At 35.0% G+C, this 25,306-nt stretch overlaps 1 protein-coding gene across 12 annotated transcripts in view; it reads right to left on the bottom strand.

Moving 5' to 3' along the window:
• The window catches only part of DNM1L (dynamin 1 like), a 46,386-nt gene that overhangs the window by 1,914 nt on the left and 19,166 nt on the right, over positions 1-25,306 (bottom strand). The window contains exons 3-20 of one of the 12 annotated variants that reach the window (XM_070621032.1): positions 24,488-24,526; positions 22,953-22,999; positions 22,478-22,549; positions 19,987-20,073; positions 17,910-18,072; positions 15,579-15,699; positions 13,733-13,864; positions 12,575-12,781; positions 9,560-9,680; positions 9,170-9,325; positions 8,851-8,940; positions 6,581-6,673; positions 4,176-4,232; positions 3,395-3,472; positions 3,037-3,069; positions 808-984; positions 528-637; positions 234-393 (exon numbers count right to left, since the gene is read on the bottom strand). In XM_070621032.1, coding sequence (XP_070477133.1) covers positions 234-393; positions 528-637; positions 808-984; positions 3,037-3,069; positions 3,395-3,472; positions 4,176-4,232; positions 6,581-6,673; positions 8,851-8,940; positions 9,170-9,325; positions 9,560-9,680; positions 12,575-12,781; positions 13,733-13,864; positions 15,579-15,699; positions 17,910-18,072; positions 19,987-20,073; positions 22,478-22,549; positions 22,953-22,999; positions 24,488-24,526 — 1,943 coding nt within the window. The remainder of the gene's footprint in view (positions 1-233; positions 394-527; positions 638-807; positions 985-3,036; positions 3,070-3,394; positions 3,473-4,175; positions 4,233-6,580; positions 6,674-8,850; positions 8,941-9,169; positions 9,326-9,559; positions 9,681-12,574; positions 12,782-13,732; positions 13,865-15,578; positions 15,700-17,909; positions 18,073-19,986; positions 20,074-22,477; positions 22,550-22,952; positions 23,000-24,487; positions 24,527-25,306) is intronic. The other 11 variants (XM_008521826.2, XM_070621033.1, XM_070621034.1 and 8 more) reach the window with 11 other exon arrangements.

Here is a 25,306-nt window from a genome sequence, read left to right as displayed (position 1 = left end):
AATCCCTCCACTTTATATGTGGTAGATTTATATTAACCAGTATCTTCTCTGGAATTTGAATCTAATCAGGTACCAACAGAAAAAGATTAGCCATCATATGAAGAGTATATATATATATATATATATATATATATATAAACATATATATCTCTCCAAGAATCAGACTGCATGTTAGACAGTAAATGTTTGTGAATGTTTACATCTACAACCCAGTTCAAAAACCTTCACTGTACCTTTAGCATATCAGCTGCTTCTTTCCTGCGTTGTGCCATGTCCTCAGATTCAGTCAGAAGATCATCCAACAATGATGATTTATACAGCTGTCCTACTAACTCACTCTGAAGAGTATCTTTCACATGATTAACCAAAAAATGCATTACTGCTTTTGGCACACTGCAAAAGGAAACAATCAGATGATCTATCTGATTTAGAATAAAAGCCTAAAATTTTAAAAATACATGTTTTGAAAACAGATTATGGAATCATGTAGCAGTATTCTAGGCTGGTTTATATCACGTCATACTAACCTGTCTTGAATATTCTTTCTGACAATAAGAAAATATGATTTGATGAGTCGTTCAATAACCTCACAATCTCTCTGTTCACGGGCAGACAGTTTTCGTGCTACAGGAACCGGCTGAATGGGATAAAGGGGAAAAAATATTAACTTTTGTGCCATTTTGAAATGGCAACATTTAACATTGAAAAGTTATAGAAATTTCTGAGACTTTTAGTTCCTTTTGTCTTTGGAAGTGTTTTCCTAGTCATTTGGTCATATTAGTCCTCACCCAAATTCTCATGGCTTACCACATCTAACAGATTCACAGCATGGCCTTTCTGTGGACTGGCTGGCATAATTGGAATTGGTTTTGATTTTTCCTCAGCTAATAATTCTTCAGCTTTTGAAGTTTTCAGCATTCCTCTCCAGTTGCCTGTTGTTGGTTCTTGAACACCATCTCCAACCCCACCACCTCCAGATGCAACCTGAAAAAAACAAATGTTCCAAAACCTATACCAAACACATCAGATCTGACATAAACTAACAGAGTTCCTTTTCTTTGACAGTAGTCAAAGGGAACACACGTCCAGTACCCATCTGGAGTTTAATCTATTCAGACAGATAACAGGGGCAGAGATGGTTGGTGGCATGTGTAACTGGAACCCTGAGCTATCTAAATAAGAGGTTCTGTTGTAAGTTGTTTGCAAGGCCTCAGCCTGTAATATAGGTCCTATTTCACTCCTTTTTTCTTTATCATTTGCTAACTTTTAAAAATTTATCCTCGGGGGCTGGCCCTGTGGCCAAGTGGTTAAGTTTGCGCACTCCGCTGCAAGGGCCCAGGGTTTTGCTGGTTCGGATTCTGGGTGTGGACATGGCACCACTCGTCAGGCCACGTTGAGGCAGCATCCCACATGCCACAACTAGAAGGACCTGCAACTAAGATATACAACTATGTACCAAGGGGATTTGGGGAGATAAAGCAGGAAAAAAAAAAGTTATCCTCTTCTCCAACCCTTCTAACACTAGATTGTAGAAAAAGTATAAGCTGCTTTTAAAAACAAGAGTCCTCATTAAAAGCACAAGGAAGAACAAAACTGCCATTCAGCTTAATTTCTTCAAAGTAATCTTAAACACTGCTGAACTATGATCTCTCCAAAAGTTTTATGAACTCATGTCTCCAAAACTTAAGAGTTTATATTACTCAAGTCAGTCTCCATTCCTAATAGTCAACAGAAACACTACAGGATAAAAGTAGAAACTCTTCAATAAAAGAAACAAGACTACATTGACGATTCTTAGGCTGATAGTGACTTTAAGCTGCCTGAAATGTGGAATATGACAGAACCATAAGTTCCCTCATAAAAATCTGCTGAAAGAAATCTAGTGCTACCATCCATTAAGCAGAAGTGCTTTTGTACCTTCTTTTCTAGGATATCTTATTTTTCCTAAAAGAAAAAATGACTATTCAGGATAATGGGAAAACCACTAATTCATCAACATTTAAGAGATGTTTTCAGATGCTCTTTAAGATCTTACAATCTAAAATGGAGATGACATCCAAAAGTTATAGATAGAAATAAAAAATGGCTTATGTAAATTTAACAGGAGAGTCATGGCAACTGTTAGAAAAATGTCAGTTTTTGATATCATTCTGAATCAAAACACTGGCCAAAATTAGCCTCTAATATGTTAGTTAAAGTGAGCTATATTTAAATAAAGGCTGTATATTTATATTACACATTAATTTTTGAATGAGTAATTATATTTTTTAAAATGCCCATTAACTATAAACAAATGCTCTATCAAATGAAATCTTAAGGAAAGTGAGCAAATTCAAGATGATGCCATGAGTGAAATAAAACTTAAGCAGTGATTGAAATGGTTCTCTTAAGATCTGAGCACAGCGGGCTGAGAGAAGAGAAGACATTTCTAAGATTTTATTTGAGGTTCAGAACTTTAAATCTGGACAATAAGAAAGAAAAGGAGCTAAAAATGGAAAAACGAGAAATGACCTAAATTATTTAGACATGCTTTCTTAATCTACCCCTAAAAAGTTTATCAAGAATTGACAATAGTCTCCAACTCTCTCAGTCCTCGTTTGTTTTGAATTTGCTTAAGCTGTTGAGGCACGTGTTAAGCTACACATTTAGGGTGACAAGTGCAAACTGAATGGAAGTGTAAGAAGCATGAAAAGATTATCTAACAGGACTGGACAGATCTCAGAACCTTTAAAGAGGAAATGTCCAAAAGTACAATTTCCATCTTTGGAATCTTAACTCCCTACCAAAATATTAAATTCAAAACTATTCTTAAAGGTAATAGAAAACAGTGGGAAAGCCTATTATTATTTAAAACAATGTTAAAACTAGAATTAATGCCATCTTAGAAGGGTTAGTTAGATAAGAGGAACATTAAAAACCTAACACAGACAACAAGAGATAGATGTCCCTGTACAAAGAGGTTCTTCACTGGCTTTGAAGACTGTTTCAGTGAGAACCAAAGGCACCAACATTCCCAGTCTGAAGCAAGAAACTCACATTTTTAGTTTCTCTTCTGCTGTCCTGAATTAACTGTTAAAAGATATGTTAAAACATGCAGTTTAACAAGCAAAATGTAAATACCAATATGTCTTGAAATTCAAAAAGTGCAGGATAATTTCCTCTTTAAATTACTTTTTCTGTGTACATCTTCTATATTGCAAGCAAAAGCATATCAACAATAATTTATTTTATGAAGTATCTACTGTTATATAATTTAAAATTTCTCTTAGACTAAAATAAAATGACCTTTGCAACAATATCCCTTATTAACATTCTATGTGGTGTATTGTTTCAAGACGATTATGTTGCACCAAACAACTAGGCATGCAGGCTTCAATTAAGAGTGAGAACAGACCTTGCCATCAGCCTCAGCAGAAGCAGCAGGGGAGGGCTCCTGGGAGGCAGGTGCCAAAGCACTTGGAACTTTAGAAGACTAAAGGCAAAAAATGCAGGAAGAAAATCAAGGATGCCAAAAGTGCATTCAGAAACATTCTGTAAATGTGAACTTTCCCCCTCTGCATCACAACAGTAAAGTAACATGAAAAACAAAAGTAATCATGGGACATACAATTAACATTTATTCTGCCTTATTTCCTGCACCATTGTCACATTTGTTAAAGGCTTTCTTCAATGAACACCTGAGAAAAATCCACAGCCAAAAACTTCATTTTTATTTTTGGAATTTGGTAAGATCTTTCCTGATAAAGAATTCAAGGTAACAGATTTTTATACACACAAATATAATATGCAGCTATTATAGGTATTACAGGTAACTAAACTGTTATGTGCATTTTGTGTCTTTGCTCTCCAAAAAACCTTGTTATAAGGAAGTCATTAGTGATTTCAACTAATTTTACAAAGTTGATAGTCACTGATTGTGAATTCTTTTAAAAAGCCTTGATGCTTTTTTAAAAGCCACCTTTAAGCATTTATTCCAATGTATTCAAAATACTATTATCTTTAAATTACTCAAAGCCTATTATTTTAAACTTGCATACCTTCACTCAATGAAATAGTTCCAATGGCGTATTAAAGGGAGAAGAAAAAAATTACTCCTAAAACTGAATTTTTTCAGTTCATAAGCACCAATCCATCTTTGTGTATTTCGAATATGCTTTAAAAACATTGTTTTTTACCTTGTCTCGTGACACAGCTGAAGGTAATTCTCTTGCTAGCCTGTTTCTCCTTTGTTCCTATAAAACACAACCAAGCAAAACAAAAGTGGATTATCAGAGCACTGCGATATAAGCCTACTAAAAAACGTTCAGCTTAAGTGAAAGGTGTGGAATAACTTACAGTATATTCTCTCACTGTTGGGACTCATGCCATAATTATATTTTAAAATAAACAAATCATTTAACCCAATGCTCAATCTTTTTTTCTGCCCCAACACACCTGAGGGATACAATACAACATCAGTAACAGCGGCTCCCTATACAAGGGATTCTCAAATGAGGGGCTGTGGACCAACACCTCTCCCTTTCCCACTAATTTAAGAATCATTGATTTAAACTGTCCCCACATAAACGGGGAACATGAGCCTTCAGAACACCATGTAGCATCTGAAGTGCACAGATCATACAAAACTTGAGCAAAGTCTTTAAAAATCACTCTAACCTGCAACCTGTGTGTTAAATTCCCACAATTCCCACATAACGCTGAGAAATATCTGTGGTGAAGCTTATCTTGTAAGAATGTTGTGTTTTTATTCTAAACTATCTCCAGGAAATAAATGTAGAGTCGAAAACTAATAGTCCTTTCTGTAACCTGGCTAATTGAACAGACTGATCAACTGCCCACTCTTCTAACTTGCTAATATTATCAAAGTATCTCTGGTACTACACTAAAGTGACTGTTAACTTCAGCCAACAGACACGGCACACCTACTATATGTCAAGCACCATGACAGGTGCAAGACTATGGAAATAATAAAAGGATGTAGGTGTTAACAATGGCTTTCTCACAGGCAGCATCAAATACTGTAGAAAAGCATTTAGGTTAAAGTCAAAATTGCTCCTAAATGGAAAGTATTTCATGAATACTCTCAAACCTGCAAAAAGATGTAAGTTTAACAAAGCTTCACAATGATGTTTTATGGGTAAGAAATTTTTGTTTTTGACAAATTTGACCTATTTTCATTTTTTCATGGGAGGTAAGCCAGGGGTAAAAAATACAACAAATGATAAAAATAGATGGATTTTAATAATCGCCAGAATAAAAAGCATGTTAAGATGTACCTTTCAAAGAAGAACACAAAGCAAACAGCAGGGGAATCTGGAGAACAGAAATTCTCACCCTAATCTGTTACCAACCAGTTACGACCTTAGCTGGCCCTGGAGCCCAACAGACCTGGTTTACTTGCTTTAACTAGACAAGTTACCAACTCTAAACCTTGGTTTCCAAGTCTGTTAATATTATCTACCCTCATAAGGTTAATGAAAAATATTCACATAAAGTTCTTTAGCACAGGGTCATTAAAACCAGAGACATACTCATTTGTAGAAAAATACTGATCTGAAAACCATATCATGAAAGACTTTGTCAGTATTACAAAAACTGTTCCGGACACAAATTTTCCATGAAGTTGGTTTCATTGTTACAAGAACTAAAATCCTTATCCTAAGCAAGTGTCTACATGCTATTTTTTTTTAACATAACTGTTACCTAGTCTACTTTCTGAGTGTTTTAAAGTGCCTTACTCATGTGCATTTTGGAATTTTTTCTGATAATAGGAATCACCTCAGCTATGTAGCTAAAAATAGTTCTCTGTACCTGTTAAAGAGAAGTTGCTTGTTTCCTCTAACAGTGCCCAGCAAAATAAGCATTCAAGTAACAGCTGTTATCATCTGTGGGCCTCAGGTTCCTCATCTGTTTAACCATAGGGTTGAAGTCAATAAGCCATGGATTTTCTCTCCACCCACACAAAAGAGGAACTCTGATATAGAAGACTCAAGTCTTACTGGATTAAGAAGTAGCAGAAAAATTTACTTTCTTGGATGAAAATGGCAGAGAAAAAAATAGCATCCAGATAAGTTGCTCTATCCGCCAGTCTTGGCTCCACCTGAGATCTTATGCAAATTGTAACATGAACCCTCAAATGGAAAAAAAGAATCCGTGAAATGCAGCCACCCCAGTAGTGGTGAAAAGAATATTCCTTTCCAAATAATTCTTGGAATCTTTCCCTTTACAGCTTTCAGAGTCAAATGAAAACAATTTTAAACATTCACTTTGTTTTACACATTTCAACCTGAATAAACTGCAACAGTTACTGATAGGGAGCCAGGCAGTCCTTCAACACTAAATCAATGAATCCCAGATCCTTTGAGTTTCCGTTTCATGAGCAGAAAATGAAATAATGCCTCCAGACGGTTTTGAGAATTAAATTTAAGAAAATGTCATGCCCTCAGCATACTTCCTGGAATATAACAGACAATAATATGCTGGTATGTTTTATAGTTATCCCATGCTCAATTAAGTTGACTATAACTGAGTTACAGCAGATTTTCTCTCGCTTATAAAAGACAACTTGAATGGTATTTACCTCTATATTATTGTTCATTAGCCCACAAGCATCAGCAAAGTCTGGATGTTTTGTGTTGATATAAGCCAATTCAATTGCCACTAAGTTATGGACCTAGAAAAAAAATAAAATTGGGCTATACAAAAATATGTCAACCTAATTTTACTTTGAGAAATACACATAAAACTTATTAAAAGACAACTATAAAAAAGTACAGAAAACTGATGTCTAAATACTCTATGATTATACTCCAACTGATAAATCTTATTCCAAAGAATAATTTCCTCTATTTTTTGAGTTATTTACATTTCAGCATCTAAGGTTGCATTTCTAAGAGGAGAAAAATGACATTAAGGTAGTTAGAAGTAGTTCATTGTTAGGGGAAAAAAGTTATCTACCTGATGCAAATCTAAGTTCCAAGGCTTTATGCAACTTTGCTATCCACTATTCTAGGTCAAAGTTTTAGTTCGATTTCAACAATAAGAAAACATTTCATAATCAGACATAACTTAAAGATGTTAACTTTATTTGGATAAAGGATACATTTAAAGAGCTGAGGGAGTAGACCTTAAAAGTTTTCATCACAAGAAAAAAAACTAACTATGTGCAATGATGGACATTAACTAGACTTATTGTGGTGATCATGTCACAAGATATGCAAATATTCCATCATTATGTTGTACACCTGAAACTAAAATAATGTTGTATGTCAATTATCTCAATTTAAAAAATGAAATACAGGGGCCGGCGTGGTGGCACAGTGGTTAGGTGCACATGTTCCACTTTGGCAGCCTGGGGTTCACCGGTTGGGATCCTAAGTGCGGACATGGCACTGCTTGGCAAGCCATGCTATGGGAGGCGTCCCACATATAAAGTAGAGGAAGATGGGCACGGTTGTTAGCTCAGGGCCAGTCTTCCTCAGCAAAAAGAGGAGGATTGGCGGCAGATGTTAGCTCAGGGCTAATCTTTCCTCAAAATAAATAAATAAATAAATAATTTTTTTTAAAAAATGAAATATAAAGACCTGAGTTAATGATTGATTAGCCTTGATTATGAAGCACCTAGTTTAAATACTATACATGATTCAAAATCCTAATGGGTCAGTAATCAAAAAGGAAAGTTGAAGTTAATTTCTCAAGCATTACAGAGAGAGTGAACTAACTCCATTTGCACTGTCCTGACAAGTCTCAGGTATCAGATCAGCACCAAAAGGTCAAGAACCAGATGAAAAGGATCTATTCACATGAAGTTCCATTGATTCTGTGATATCAGTGGGTAGAGTCTGAGATCAGGCTATGGTCTTACTCATCTCAATCTGGGGTTATGCTTGCTAGCAAACAAGAGAGGAGCAGCACATACATTCTGTACTTCCAAGGATGGTTTTGTACTCTTAGTAAACTTCCATTGGGGCTCACCATCCTGAGCCAAGGACCCAAATGCACTTTTAGTGACCAGAAAGGGGAAAAAAAAAAATACGCAGCCAACAATTAGAGGCATAAGGGCAATTTCAAATGCTTATCCCATATTTTGGCCAATTTGAGTTTTCTTTTTAATTTTTTTTTTTAAGATCGGCCCTGAGCTAACATCTGTTACCAATCTTTTTTCTTCTTCTTCTTCTCTCCAAAGCCCCCTAGTACGTAGTTGTATATTCTAGTTGTAGGTCCTTCTGGTTGTGCTCTGTGGGACGCTGCCGAAGCATGGCTTGATGAGGTGATGGCCTGGGTGCTTGATAAGCCTGCACCCAGGAGCCGAACCAGTGAAACGCTGGGCCACCAAAGTGGAGTGCGCGAATTTAACCCCTCAGCCATGGGGCCAGCCCCTCAGCATTTTCATTTTTAAGGATAGCAGCAATCCACAAAATAGAGGCAAACTATGATATAATAGCATTAGGTCATCAAACAAGCAAACTGTTGTAGAAGTGTTCAAATTACCTGATGTAATTCATAGTTCAATAAGAGACTGCTACAAAGGTTCAGTTTACTGAGGCTGAAGAAGAACTACTTCTCCATTAGATCAGTGCTGCTACATAACAGAGCAAAGCCATTCACAAGCCTCAACAATAACTCCATTCTCATGAAAACCTGGGGCTGCAGGCTAACAATGATTAAAATATGAAGAAGGCACTTTATACCAGAATTATTGAAAAGTTGCCTTTGAAATAAGACTGAAACGCACTTCTTCTTCTTCCCAATACACTGGGGAACATTATGCCTAAACTCTAATCATAATGCCGTACAAGAAAACTTTTACTAATTGTAACAACATCGATGATTTGTAAAATAACAGCTCACCATTTCATTTGTAACAGGCAACCGTTTTCTCAGAAGACAAGTCACTACTTCAACTATGGCATCATGAAGTTTAGGAAACCTCAACAATTCCTATATATGATGGAAGAAAGAAAAATGTAACAGGCAATTTATTTGTTTAAAGGAAAATTAAATAATCACTAAAATAGTGAATTAGATTTCAAAGCTACATTTAAATACACTATTTCAAGTCACTTTTAGATAAGGGAACTGCAGACTGTGACTTGTTCATCTTAGAAATTCCCTCCCGCTTCCTGTGTTTCACTAGTGAATCTGAGGCCCGTCCCGTTTCTCTCAGGACCTGGGTGCTGTAGTTGCTACAGTGCTGAATGATCCTTTGCATTTCTTCATGGACCAGCTCCACACAACGGAGGCTGGGCTCTTCCAGACGTTTGATTTGCCGCTTGACTAGTAACTCAAATGAAACTTCAGGCACAAACAACGCAGGACGAGGACCCTTAAAAATAAAATTTTGAGCTTTTATTATAGCTACTTATGATTCTAGGTCTTCTCAAAAGTTAAACCACATTTTTGGCATTTTTCATGATTAGTGCTTCTTATTTCAAGTAGGAGAGCAAAATAATAAACAGTACAATTCACAAAAAAAGATACAGTATTACAGTTATATGGGCTAAAAAAAAAATAAAGCTTTAACTCATTTCAAAAAATTCTAAAAGTTAAGCATACTCACAGTAGCATTTCTAATGGCAGTCAAAATGTCAATTGTGTTAAGGCCACCTAGTGGGTCAACAGATTCTAAGGTTCGCCCAAACGTCTCATGGAAAATATAACATATTCTAGCACCACCGCATCTGAAAGGCAATGAAGTATATGGTTTCCAGTATTACTAGAAAGGGAAGAAGCTACAAGTTGGAAGTCTTTCTATAAGCTTTAAGCTTGTCTCATTTTCTGAGAAAGCCTCAGATAAACAACTTCATCTAGACAATTCCCATTTCCATGTGTTCTTAATTCCATTATGAACCAGTCTCTTAATTTTTTTTTTACTGGGGAAAGGAGTCAGTCCATGAAAGGGATTCATGTATACTTGCGTGTGTCTATAAACTGTTCTGTCAGAAAACATCAGTTAACTAAGAACTACTCATTTTCTTTGCCCTATTTGTCTTCAAACAAGACTATGAGCTCATTAAGGTCAAGAAACAGTATCTTACTTATTTCTGTTTATTCACAATCTAGAATAGAGGTCGGCAAACTTTTTCTTTGAAGGGCCAGATAGTAAATATTTTAGGCTTTTCACGCCAATCTCTGTCACAACTACTCAACTCTGCCATTGAGCACAAAAGCAGCCACAGACAGTATGTAAACAAGCATAGCTGTGTTCCAATAAAACTTATGCATGGTAAAATCTGAATTTTATATCATTTTCATGTCACAAAATATTCTTTGAATCTTTTTTCAACCATGGAAAAATCATTCTTAGTGGATGGGCTATAGTTTGCCTACACCTGCTTTAGACAAATTAAATCTCTGGGCCTAGTAATGGGTACCTTGTGTGTCCTATCTTAATGACTAGAAACCCTGGTATATTATCTTTTACTTTTTAATTCAAGTCCAGCTGAATTCTACAAACACCTTTATGTCTCCCCAAATCACCCCTTCCTCCCTGTTTTCACCCCTCCTATTCACTACTTTCTTACAGTAGTCTAGGCAGAAAGTACTAGCCTAACATTATGCTAAGTGAAATAAGCCAAGACACAAAAGGACAAATACTGTATGATTCCACTTATAGGAAATATCTAGAATAGGCAAATTCATAGAGACAGAAAGAAAATTAGAGGTTACTGGGGCTGGTGGAGGGGAGAAGAGGGAGTTTCTGCTTAATGGAACAGCGTTTCTATTGGGGTGATGAAAAACTTTGGAACTAGATACTATGATGTGGATGTTGTACAATATTGTGAATCAAATTAATGCTACTGAATTGTATGCTTAAAAATGGTTAAAAACCACCAGTAATTGATCTCTCTGCCTCCAACCTTTCCCTTCTCCAAATATTTTTCCATAATGACCAGAATCATCCTTTTAAAACGGATTACTCTTCTGACCAAAAGTGTTTTATTTTGTATAGTTCTCCAAATTCTGAAGACACTCGACTTTCCACAATCTTCTTCTTAGATACCTTTCCTGCCTTACCTCCTCTTATGTCCCATCACTGTACATACCGTTCTCCAAATACACCCTGCATTATTCTTTGCTGCTCAAAACCGAAACCACTGCTCTCCTTACTGCCTTCCCAAGTGCTATTCAGAGCCCAACCCAAATGCATTCGTAAACTATGGACCTCTCCCAATCCCTGAAAGAGATGTACATGGTCTCTCTTCAATGTTCTAAAGGATTGGTGATTATACAGATATTTGCTTTATTAACTACTTATAAAACTATCTGTGTATGTTATATGCACTTTTCTGGATATGTATTATATTTAATAAGTATTTAAATAAAAATAGTTGATTATACCCCTTTTTGCCACCTAAGCAAATCTCATATTTTATACCTTGACCTACCTTACCCACTAAGGCTCCTCTTAGTAATGTTAATTTCCCTCAATATGCCACACATATAACCATTCAATAATTAGTCTGTTAAATACTCTCTTTATGGAGTTAACTCACATAAAAGGCCACCTGGTTTACACAAAGGTACATAAAACTACACACACACGAGTGCATGTGTAATTGGTGAAATGTGAAAAGCTCTGTGGACTGCACCAATGTGGATTTTCTGGTTTTGTTATTGAAGTATAGTTATGCAAGACGTCAACACTGGGAGAGGCGGGATGAAGGCTGAGTGGGACCTCCAATATACATTTATTTGTAACTTCAGAAGAGTCTATAATTATTTCAAAATTAAAGATTTTTTTGAAATAAGAGTATAGAGAACTGGACATTCTTATATATTGCTAGTAGTAAAACAATACAACCTACTAATAGTATAGCAATAATAAGATCTGAGGATGTTATACCCTATGATCTAGTAATTCCCTAGGAATTTATCCTAATGGTTTACTTGGATACATGCCCCAAAGGTAATCCATTACAACATCGTTTATATTTATGTATAATTGAAAACAAACTATTTATAGTAGGGGTCTGGTTCAACAAATGAGAGTATATCTATAAAGTAAAATACTATGTAGATCTTAAAACTGATAATATAAATGTATAATTAATATTAGTTGTAACATGTTGATATAAGGAAATACTTCCAAAGTAGCATGTATAGCATGTGATTTTTAAAGATGTGTAATATAAGTATTTCTAATGTTTTATAAATGCATAGAAAAATGTCTAGATTAATGCCAAAATTAGCAGGTATTATCTTTGGATGATGGAATTAAGGGTCATTTTGTTCTTATATTTTATTCTTTTTACTTACCTGCATTTAACTTTTTCATGAAAAATTATACTGTGTGTAGTAAAGAAACATTGAAAAATTCAAATTATGAAGTATTTAAATGTTTATCAAGTCTTGTTAGAAAAAAAAGGTCTTGTTAGAAAAAACAACTCTGAAATTTTTACTTTACATAGTTTATGAAGCATTTTTACACACATATCAGACATAATCCTAAAATTTCTATAAAGTGATATTCCTGTTTTATAGATAATAAATTACAATCAGATAATCTCAGAATTAAAGCAAAAATCATCCAGCAATCCAGGTAACCATATCCACAGAGAAACTTCTTACTTACAGCTCAGAAGTTTCAATATACTTTGCCGTTCCTTCAATAGTGTTACAATATTCTGTGGCAAACTTGGTAATAAGCTGGAGTAGAGTAGCACTTTTGTCATCCACAGGTTCCCCGTAGCTGTTTAGAAGAGACTGATACTGAGCAGCCAGGACGTTTATTCTGGTCTTCAGTTCCGGTAAGCAGTCTCTGATGTGGTGCATCAGTAACCTAAGACAGGTTAGAGAGGAAGGATTTTGAAGTAAAATTGTGTATTGTGAAGACCCAAACAGGTCAAATTTTAAAAATACAGATAATGGGGAAACCTGTCAAATACTTTGTCTTGGCAGGAAATAATGCAATTTAGACTAGGAGTAAATACTTAGTCTGAAAAATAATGTCATGAAAGAAGCTGTCTTGGTCACTGCTTTTCAAATTTCAACCCATCAAATTGTAGCAATTGCTGAGAACAAAATATAAATTGAAAAAATATATATTTTTATATTATTGCAACTACCTCAAAGAAAGTAAGCTACTCAATCCAATTCTACCTATGTAATTTTGGTTTCTGACTTATCTTTTACAATGGGGACTCAGAATAGTGAAAATCAGTCTTATTAAGATCCAAGTCCATCCGCCTTTAATGTATTTAGGGAATAAGACAAAAGCAAGGGACAATAGCTTTCACTTCAGTCATATATAAATCATCTAGAAAGGTCTTCCAGTCCCACTACCGTAAGTGGGCATTCAGAATTAAAGATACACAGCTTAAATTCTTTTTATGAATAGGAATAGAAGACATCCTAAATTAAGACTAGATTATGTGAAATTTTTAAATTTCAATTCAGTTCCTGAAATCCAAAGTGGAAATGAAGTCATGTGCTATCTAGTTCTATCCTCAAAAGTATTACACTGACTGTCAAGAATTTCATAATTAAAACATTTTAAAGTTTACTTGAGCATTCCTAGACTACATGATGATTTAATGCCACCCACCCCAATAAAAACAGAGACATCTACATGTCTCTACTATACAAGAACCTATGGAATTGGATGATGGAATTAAGGGTCAAACAGTACACACAAGAACATTATGAAACTGTAAGGAACTGGAAATGAATGGTCTTAGACACCTATTGGAAAACCAAAAATATCTCATTTTCCAAGAGGTAAAAATGTTACCTGTTTAGAGTCCTAGCAAGATACTTTGTTCCATTTCTATTGGCCAGAGATGGGTATTTCTTTTGAAGGAAAGCATATTCATCACGGATTGAATCAGTTACACACTTCTTATTGTTAATGTCTAGCTGGCTCCTAAAGTTGAAAAATAACAACACTGTTCAAGTAAAGTCAGCTGTGGTCCTCTGCATACCTTGGATGATGATGGTGATGATGACAGCACCAGGCACTGTTCCTGATGCCTGACATGGATTGTGTTATTTAATTCTCACAATAACTCCATGTGATAGGTGTTATCCCATTTGATAGCAAAGGAAGTGAGGCTCAGGGAGGTTAAACTTACACAAGGTCACATACCAAGCGGCTCAGCCAAGATTCAAACTATGTGACTTGTAAGTAAGTATGCCTGAACAGTTTAGGCCTCATTACCACCATTCACTACAGTCAAAAGCAGTACTCTTAAATAACAGGGACAGAGGTGAAAAAATATGTGTATTAACTATTATATGTGTGTTAACTATTAATATGTGTATTAACTAACTATATTTATCCATGGACAGGCAACTAATTTCTACCAAAATATAATTAAGTTAACTTGAAGAGCAGTCATCTACAAATACAACAGTTTTATACCACCTGCTTGCCTGAACAGGGAAATAATGAGATTTTTTTTAAGTCTTAATAGGCATGAGGTAGGAGGACATATGAATAGAAGCAGACAACTGGAATGGATCTTAGATTTTATTTAGTAAAAACATTTTCATTTTTAAAAGGGCTGAGACCCAAAGATGGCTGGTGTCGTTTAACGTGGGTTTAAACCCATCTAGTTTGTGGACGAACTAGGACTAGAACCCAGATCTCATGAGAATTTCAGTGTTCTCTGTATAAAGGCTTTGGACCAAGAGAGATCTTCATTTGAACTGGGCTCTGCTTTCACCAGCTATGTGACTTTGGTAAATGTATAACTTAAGTTTTTTTTCTTTTTTTTTTTTTAAAGATTGGCACCTGAGCTAACAATGTTGCCAATCTTTTTTTTCTTGCTTTTTCTCCCCAAATCCCCCCAGTATATAGTTGCATATTTTTTATTCTTAGTTGTGAGTCCTTCTAATTGTGGCATGTGGGATGCCGCCTCAACATGGCCTAGTGAGCGGTGCCATGTCCGTGCCCAGGATCCAAACTGGTGAAACCCTGGGCCACTGAGGCGGAGTACGCAAACTTAACCACTCGGCCACGGGCTGGCCCCCTGAGTTTTCTGATTATAAAATAGACATCAACACCTGCCTCATCAGGGCTGTTGTAGGGGTTCATAAGGATATCATTTGCAAATTGCTCCCAGTATAGTGTCTGAACATAATTAGACACTCAACAATAGTTTCCTTTCCACAATTTTTAATACCAGCTATTTATAACTAGGGTACCTTTAATAAAATTTCTCCAGGTCATATCCTGGCAATTACATAGAATCACTAACGCTAGACATTAAACTAATCTATTAAAATCCTACCACCTTAACACAAACTCTTTCTTGATTGGGTGCAAATTAAATAGTATTTTTTCTTATCCAGTGCCCTCCTCATACATAACAGGCAGGAATTTTTAAAACCTCACTATTAAATTATCTTCCATTTTGTGGTAATGTTTACTCTAGAAACATTTTCCATCAAAAATATCTACAGGAGACTTTGGTGAATTTCTCTTCTCTCTTTAGAGCAATGAATTCTTTAGCAATACCAAGATTACAGTAAAAGGGGGAAAAACAGGACACTATCACATTTCAGACTGATTTTTAAAATTTAGATTTGCTTTGAAATAAGAATGCTGAATTCTTATCCCATTCTTAATTGCTAACCTGTTAACTACTCCAATTATTCCAAGTTTGACTGGTATAACCCTTCCCATCAATACATCCATGGCATCAGTACCCGCATCCATGAGATCAAGTTTAGTGATTACAGCTAGGGTTCTGCGACCTGATAAATGCAAAAAAGAAAAAAAATGACCCATTAAATAAAGCCATTAAGTATTAATTAAGGAAAATCCTCACCTATAATCCCACCTAACATTATCTCTGTCATCATTTTGGAAATGCTTTTCTAATCTTTGCTTACAAATACTTTTTAAAAACTAATTTTAATCATTGTGTACTTTTTTTTTGGTGAGGAAGATTGGCCCTGAGCTAATATCTGTTGCCAATCTTCCTCTTTTTTATTGAGGAAGATTGTGGCTGAGCTAACATCTGTGCCAATCTTCCTCTATTTTATGTGGAATGCCACCACAGCGTGGCTTGATGAGCCGTGCTAGGTCCACGACCTGGATACAAACCAGCAAACCCCAGGCCGCCAAAGCAGAGCGTGCAAACTTAACCACTACACCACTGGGCCGGCCCCTACAATTTTTTATAATTTTCATATGTAATTTTATATTAGCTCTTTGGGCTTTTTATAAGCATTTAAAGAATTTCTTTAAAATTTACTTCTTTTGTGTACAGTTCTACAAGTTTTGACAAATGCAAATGGTTATGTCACTACCACCTCAAGACAGAACAGTTCCATTACCCCCAAAATTTTCTTGTGCTACCCAATCAAACCCATTTTCCATTCCCAGCTTTGCCTTTTTCAGAAGGTTATATAAATAGAATCCTATACATAGCCTTTTGAGTCTGGCTTCTTTGGCAGACTCAGAATGCATCTGAGAGTCATCCATATTGTTGCACGTATCAATAGTTCATTCCTTTTTATTGCTGAGTAGTCTTCCATGGTATGCATGTACTATACTTTGGTTATTAATTCTCCATTTGAGAAACATCTGAGTTGTTTCCAGTTTTAGGAAATGATGAATAAAACTACCATAGACATTTGCAGACAGGTTTTTATATGAACATACGTTTTTATTTAACATGGGTAAATATCTAGAAGTGGGACTACTGATTTAACTTTTTAAGAAACTGCCAAACTATCTCCCAAAATCACTATCCGATTCCCACCAGCAACGTGTGAGAGTCCCAGCTGCTCTGCGTAATGTCCAATCTTACATATGACGTTTTTTAAATGTAAACATTTTTCCATATTGTACCAAATCTATAAAATCATCCTTTTTAATGACTTCATATTCTATTATTATCTTAATTTACTTAAGTGTTCCTACTGTGGGCCATATTAAGTTGATTCTAGTTTTATGATACTATAAATAATACTGGATTGGATTATTTCCTTATAATATATTACTAGATTAAGACTATGAGATCAAAAGCACAATCACAGTTATGGCTCAAGGGTCAATTTAAAATAAAATGCATATAAAATGTCTAACAGTTTAATACAAATAAAATTTAAATAAATCTTTTGATATAGCTTATCTTTTAATTTAACTGAAATGAGTGTTACTCATGTAATAAAAGTTTCTTAAAAACTTGAAATAAAAATATTTTAAAAAGTCGCCCGGTTTATGGGAATTTTAATTTCCTACCCAATTTATTTGAAATTCTTCTTCAAAGCAGGAAAAAAGAAAGATGACACAGCTCACAGAACCTCCAAATACTCAGGTAAAAAAAAACTGGCTCCTGTATGGAGCAAAGCATACATTTATTAGCAGCAATAATAACCACTCTCCTACGAGCTGGTGTTTTATATATACTAGGAGATACACACTACAGCCTTAGTCAAGTATCATACACTGATGCACAGTCTGGGTCAGGATGGAGTGCTTCATAAAAGGATTTTACTTCTATTTCTAAGAATGCCCTCTGCCTTGAGCATGTTTAAATGTTTTCTGCCTCTGCAGAATTCAGATACCATAATTATCTACTATATCATAAAAATTTACAATGATTTTCCTACTCTGAGAATTATTTAATCTTAGAAGTCAACCATTCAAAATCCTACATCATTTTATTTACACAAACTTTTTGCAAAGCCATTTTATTTTACAACCATTAGGTAACCATTACAAGTATGGACACTGTGTGAAGTATTTTTCCCTAGCCTGTACAGCAACTTATCTGTTAAAACTTTATTTTCCATCAGAATTTCTATTTGAAATTATAAGCAAAATGAAAAACCATTATTTTTTAAATCTGTATTAACAACTAGAAACACTACTTTTAAAAACAAAAATTCCTTTCTTGAAGGTAGATTTACCATTGTTAACTGAGCATTCATTAAATATTAGTATCTGTCCTTACCATCTGGATCTACCTCTCTCGAAATTTTAAGTGCCTCTGACGTCGCCATATCTGTATTAGCAGCAGTGACAGCAAGGATGATGGAATTTGGGTTACTGATGAACCGAAGAATGAGCTCTCTGATTTGAAGCTCAATATCCTTAGGTTGATCACCTACAGGCACCTAAACCAAACAGAGATGAGCAAGGAACTAGTAACAAAAACCAACTCAGCTTTTTCTCTCCCATTTAATCCACAGAACATAGGTATTTCTCCACTTAGAGATAGTTAAAATGAAGACATTATAAACTACAGTGGTATTTATGAATTTGGTAATATGTGAAAGTCTCAAAATGTAACTTTGATATTTGAGAAAATAGCAAAAGTTCACCATGTTAAGAACTGGTCAGTGTTAATTGCCTAGAGACAAATTCATTTGTTAATCAAGTAGCAAATATTTATTGAAAGCCTACTATATTTCAGGCACTGTTCTACATGCCAGATTATGTCACAGGAGTGAATAAAAAAAGACCAAGATCCTTGCCTTCATAGAGCTTACCTTTCAGTGATGAGAGGCAGATAAGAAACCAAGACATATATATAGTATCTAGGTGGTGGTAAGGCTATGGAGAAAATAAAGCAGAACAGGAGGGTAGGGAATGATGAGAGAAGGTTGTGCTTTTAAATTATTTTTAATTGGATTATGCTCTTTAATAGACTAATCAGGGAAGACCTCACTCAGATAATGACATCTGAGAGAATGATCAGAAACAGGAGATAAGGGAGAGGTATATGCATATATATGAGGGAAGTACATTCCAGCAGAATGAACAATAAGGACAGGAGGCTGGAGCAGGAGTTAGCAGAAGACTAATGGGGACAAATCAGGGAGATACTGTAGCTCTCTTTAAGAACTCAAGCTTTTACTGTCAGTGAAATGAGAAGCTTCTGGAGAGATTTTTTTTTTTTTTTTTTTTTTTTAAAGATTGGCAGCTGAGCTAACATCTCTTGCCAATCCTTTTTTTCTTCTTCTTCTTCTCCCCAAAGCTGCCCAGTATATAGTTGTGTATTCTAATTGTAGGTCCTCTGGTTGTGCTATGTGGGACGCTGCCTCAGCATGGCCTGATGAGCGGTGCCAAGTCTGCACCCAAGATCCGAACCAGCGAAACCCTGGGCCGCTGAAGCGGAGCGCTTGAACTCAACCACTCGGCCACGGGGCCAGCCCCTCTGGAGAGATTTTGAGCCAAGGAATGAAATAATCTAACTTTCACTTTAACAGCATCACTCTGGCTTCTTAGTTAAGAACGGATTATGAGGAAGACCTGTTAGGAGGCTATCATAGTAACCCAGGTGAGATGATAGTAATCCAGGTGAGATGATACATCAGAATGGCAGCAACAAATTTGTAAGACATGATAGAGTTCTGGACCTATTTTAAAGGTTTGGAGAACCAAGAGGATTTGCTGACAGAGGAAGGAGGATGTGGGATAAGAAGTGTCAAGGATGACTACAAACTTTTTGGCTAAGCAACTGATAGAACAGAGTTGCTATTTATTGAGATGAAGGAGACTATAGAAGGATCAAGTCAGGTTGAGGGACAAGTCAGGAATCTGGTATTAGACACATCAAATCTGAGATACCTATTAGACATTTAAATTTATATGTCAAGTAGACAGATGGATATACAAACCTAGAGATATATGAATGCTGTCAGCATAGAGACACTCATGTATTTAAAGTCATAAGACTGGATGAAATCATCAAGGGGGTAACTGTGTCCCCTTGACAAGAAGTCCAAAAACTGAGCTCTGGGGCACTCACTGTTTAGACACTAGAAAGATGAGAAGAAACCAGCAAGAGACCGAGAAGGAGTAACCCATGAGACTGGAGATAAACCTGTAGGGTGTGGCATCCTGGAAGCCAAGTAAAGAAAGTGTTTCAAAGAGAAAGGAGGGCTCAACTATGTCAAATGCTGCTAAAAGACCAAGTTAATTGCCAAAAAAAGCTGATTATTTTCACAAAGGGTAAGGAAAAACCACATTTGTTTAAGTGAAAACAAATATGACCAAATCCATAATGAGTTACCACCATTGTTTACCTTGGTCATTCCTGGCAAATCCACAAGTGTCAGATTGACAACATTGGGTGAAAAAATCTTAAGATGAATTGGTTCAGGGCTTACTCCCTAAAAATAAGTTTTAAAATATATTAAAATCACATTAAAATTTCAATGAAATATAAAATGCTAAAGTAAACCTCATTTCAAGTAGATAGACGTTAGATGCTTTTAAATACAAATTAAACCATGATCCCTAAAACATTTCAACAATCAAAACCTGATGAAACACATGGGCAGCCCAGCATGTTATAATCCTATCTAACCCTATAGCATTAATATAAATGATTTATTTCCCCTGTATTATTTCACATTCTTTTCTCTTGAGTCTAAGCAGATACCATTTCTTAAATATGTTTAACAGACTTAGTGCTGAACAAAAGATTAATGTATTTCCTCACTATCCAAATTTATGAGGTTCTTAAGTTCAGAGAGTGAGGCATAGATGACAAGTTATCCAAATCAATGTGGTTCTTAATCTTTGAATATCAAGTGGTAAGAGCCTATTGTAAGAGATTCCTCAGAAAATTTATCTGAATTTTCTGATCCCTGAATTCAAACAGTAAGAATTTGGATAGTGAGAGATACTTATGTTTTCTTTTCCCTAGACTGAGATTATCACGCACTCTCCCTCCTCTTCACCACTGGCCCTCTACAAGTTTTAGAGTTGAGTCAGCTACATATAAAAAAACCCTTATAAAATGTTCATAACTTGTCTTTGTACGTGCCCTTCTTTATCCTTTAAAATTTCTCATCTATTTATCCAGCGTATATGTTCCTTCATTAACCCACTGAAAATTCTAATTTCCCAGAAAACTTTTCTGGAACATCCTTCACTGAGTTCTCTATACAGTTAGATTTGCTCTATTAAGATTACTCTGAATTACTTTTCTATTTTAAATATTCCAGAGCTCCAAAGTCATTATATGTTGATATTCGGCATACCTACTTAGGTTGTCTATTTCTCAGGCATTCCCTCATCATGTCCAATACAAAGCTTTGCCCAAATGCCTTTACAACTCCAATCTCGTAGGTGTTTTAAATCCTTCAGGGCTTTATGTTAGGCATATGAAATCATTTAGACATTTAGACATGTAAGATTACTTACATAAGGTCAAAGTATCATTTACTTCATTACAAACATGATTTAGGAAAGAAAAGATTTTTTATAGATTTTGGGGGTAGAGGACTTCTCATCTTTTAGACACTGTGGATGAGAAAATCTGCTAAGTAAGTAAATCACATCTCAACCATAAATTAAACATCTTGTAGGTATACAGACTTGATCTTTCATGACATTCAGTTTAGTGTAACTAAAAACTTTCCTTTCTGAATCACCAGTCACATCCACTCTAGTCCTAGTACTATGTAAAATTACCACAATTCCTGAGTTCAGTAAAAATCCATGGGGATCACAGGAGAGATGATTCAGACTGGTGTCATGATTAATAACATTCCAAAAGTCAAAATTATCCCTGATATAAGTACAGGAGTGAGGACAAGCTGATCTAGTTCCTGCCACCTTTTCTACCTCTTCTGTCAACCCAATTATTAGACATTCAGGGAAGTATGGCAGCAGTAGCAGTAACCCAAAGGTTCCCAGCCTAGAGTTCAGTAATGAAGAAAGCTTAGGCACTCACTCAAAGAGAGACAAATATCCTGAAGAGACATAAAGAATGAAAATGGCTCCAAACATGTCTTTTTGTCAGGGAACAACCTCTCTAGCACAGTATCTGACAGATAAAAGGACTCAAAATACATATCTGTTTGAATGTTAGTACTAGGCTAGGGTCAACTCGTGGGGTTAAATATGCCTCTGGATAATATAAGAAGGGAGGTAAAAACAAAAAGAAAGGTAACAAAGAGAAAGCTAATAGGAATAAAGAGAGAAGAGTGAGAAAACAGAAGCATTTAAAGGAGGTAGCACTGATAGTGCCTGCTGTCAAGATTAACGGTATCTTAGACAACTAATTAATTTTAAATTCTCACAGTCTTAGAAAACAAGAAAATAATTCAGTTGTTAACATTACTTTTCACTTTCACTGAAACAAAAAACAAAACTAATCTTTCTCTCTCTCTACTTTCATAAGCAAATCTAACCTTACTCAGGTAAAAAAAAAAAAAAGAGCTCTTTAAAATAGATGTATGATGTAAGTTATATAATGCTTCTTGAGTTGGAGTAAATCAACCCATTCAGAAATAGGTAACTTCTTATAACCGAATTAAGTAGAATAACTATATAATAAAGCAGTATGTACAAGATCAAGAATGAACATCTAAATGAAATATCTGATAGCATATAAAAAGTTCTAAGAAACAAGAGATTTTAAGTAAAGTTTTTATATATTTGTGAAAACACTCCATTAGTTTCAAAGACCAGGATTATGAATTTACAATCACACATTATATGCAGAATACTCTCAATGATGTATTTGCTGAGGTTTATACTTTCCAGCTCTAAAAAGATGCCTACCTTATTATTTCCTGAAATCCGTTCTGTTTCATTTTCAATTTCTTGTCGAATTTCATCAAAATCCGTGTAAAGCTAAAAATTATTGACACAAAAAGCACAATATTCAAAATAAAATCAAAAGTTCTTAAGTGGGGGGAGTGAATAAATTTCAAGGATGTATACACACCTGCTTCAGATAATTAGTAAACAAATTCTAATATATACATATATTTTTCTGAGCCAAGGAGTCATAGTTTATATGAGCTTTTCAAAAGCTGCCTGATCCCACAACGATGGAGATATTAGGGCTCAACTTGAAGTACTTTCCAAATAAACTACTGTGGTTAGAAATGTTACTAAGATTTATTTTACAAGGAACAGTTGCTTCAAGATAACATGTCACACTGCCAATGATAAGAAACTAAATTATCAACTATTTGTACAAAAAAGCTTTTTTTCAACATGTTATTTCTTCATGATATTCTTGTACAATTACCTTATTTTTGGTGTGAAGAAATTTACCCCATTCTTCTGCTTCAACCCCTGGAAAAAAGAAAAACTCCATTTACTGGAAACTATGGAAATTACTTTTTACCTTTAGTAGGAATTCAAAAAGGCAACACAATATTATTTGTTCCTATTTTGCCACTAACGACAAGTTAACAAACATTTTAAGATCTGCTAAATTATACTTTCACATTTTAAAAACTGTATGACGTATTTCAAAAACAGGACTAACTTCAGATCAGCGTTGCTCATAGGTCTGCCCACCATTTGAAATCCAGATTTTACTAATAAACTTGTTCACTTCTCTTCATCTTTTGTATGTAATTATATTATTTTTAAAAGTATATTCCTTATTTTTAAACATCTTACACACAAAAGCAGTTCATCTGATCAAAGTACTCAATTAAGCTAACGGCGAACAGAAAAAAATTAAGAACCCGAGTAATGCAAAAAGCATACAAAAGATTTACATATATAATTCAAGGTAAAAGTTTGCAATACGTGAATAAAACAGCTAACTTTTCAATTCGTTTTTTTTTTCCTTCTTCCAATTTGGTTTCCTGTTGGTTACCTATAAAGTCACAATTTGCTATTCCATTAAACGGCTCTCTCAGTAGCGTGAAGCTATTCTGTAATTTATATGCACTTTCAAGGTGATTTTTCCCCCAGGACCAAGACTATGCTTTCCAGTAGAAATGAAGGTCAGAAAGAAATGAAATGGGGCAGGGGGCACACACTCTGGCATACGCACTGTATGGAGTTGCTACTCTCCATTAGTTTCCAATAATAGGTCTGCTCCTCCTGCACTTGCTGAAGAAAGGAAGATATATTCACTGCAGACACTGCTTCCAGCGGTCTAAAACTTGGAGAGCAAGTTTTGTTGTTTTTCTCAGAGAAGCTAGAAATGTTTACTTGTAGAAAGGTAACCTAACTTTGCCTCCCCCAAGCACTGCTGTTCTGCTTTTGCCAAATACACAGTTTTAAATGTCTTAATGACTGAGTTTATGAATAATGCGTATCAGCCACCTGAAATCAAAACAAAAAGGACTATAAGTTATTCAAATAAATACTTGTTGAGGAAAAAGTGGATCAATCCTTTGTGAATAAAGATAAATAAAACTGGATCCTTTTTGCGAGAAAAATGCTCACCTACTTGAAGTTTAGTACCTTCTTCCAAGAAGTCTCATTGGAGGACTGGAGTAATCTAGGTGAACAGAACTCACAGAGGCAGGTACTACATACTAAAGGGGTATTTTTAATTTACCTTATCATATAAAAGAGGCCTGGCTTCACAAGCATATTTTTAAAATTAAAAATAAAATAAATTACATTCGCCACCAAAAAAAGCCTGCATTCTGATGCAATGCCAAAAGGTAACAAGAACAACTAAGACCTGCAATCAAAGAATGTGGATAGGCAAATAAAAATGGAAGAAAAAAAATGCACACAGCCTGTAAGAGTACATAAGCACACATGCAGGCATTATGGAAAAAGAAGGGCCAAAAACAGATGGATAAAGGAAACCTTTAGAAAGGTGTCTTGAGTTTTTCCATGTAGCAGGGTCTGTAGTTAAAGAGAAACAGCACAGAATGATAAGTTTAGTGCTTATCCCTAATATTTTAAACCTTTTTAAAAAATTAAATGTGCAGAAACCTGAACACATTTCAAATGCACATAGCAATTATTCAAAATTTACAACTGTATAATTTCCATTACAATTAATTATAATTAAAGGGATATACAATAGTATATAATATTCTAAGTGATATAAATGAAGTATATTGTGTGCCATAATTTATTTTTACTTTCCATTACAATTAACTATGTTACCTCTGGCTTCTAATCCTAACACAAATGGATTAAAATCAATTCACTATTCAAAAATTTGCCTTAGATATGTGATAACTGACATGGGAAAAGACAAATTGCCTGGTAAAAAAGAATCTACAAAATAAACCAAACATCTTTCAAAACCTTAAGAGTAAGTAAATATATGTAAGTATTTACCCTATTCACTAAGACTGAGCTTTATAAGGGATTATTTTCTCTGAAATATATTGACTTTAACAGAACACAACAGAAACAATGTTGGTCTTTAATCAGCATGCTACTTTTGGATTTTGTCTAAAAAGAAATCTGAGGAAAGTGTGATTTATTTCTTACAAATATATGAAAGATAATCATAGTTTAACGTTCAAACCAAACCACCATCCCACTCTATAACAGTTTGATTTTGTTTTTAGTAAGATTTTCTCAGAAAATTCTTTTACACTGGCAAAGGTGGGGGGGAGCAAGCTGAGAAATACTGTAAATCTATATATTGACACCTCAATTTTCCTTTGT

This window comes from Equus przewalskii, chromosome 5, assembly GCF_037783145.1.
Source record: "Equus przewalskii isolate Varuska chromosome 5, EquPr2, whole genome shotgun sequence".
Classification (NCBI taxonomy): domain Eukaryota; kingdom Metazoa; phylum Chordata; class Mammalia; order Perissodactyla; family Equidae; genus Equus; species Equus przewalskii.
The sequence above is the reverse complement of the archived record's forward strand: the minus strand, read 5'-3'. Positions and strand labels throughout refer to the sequence as shown.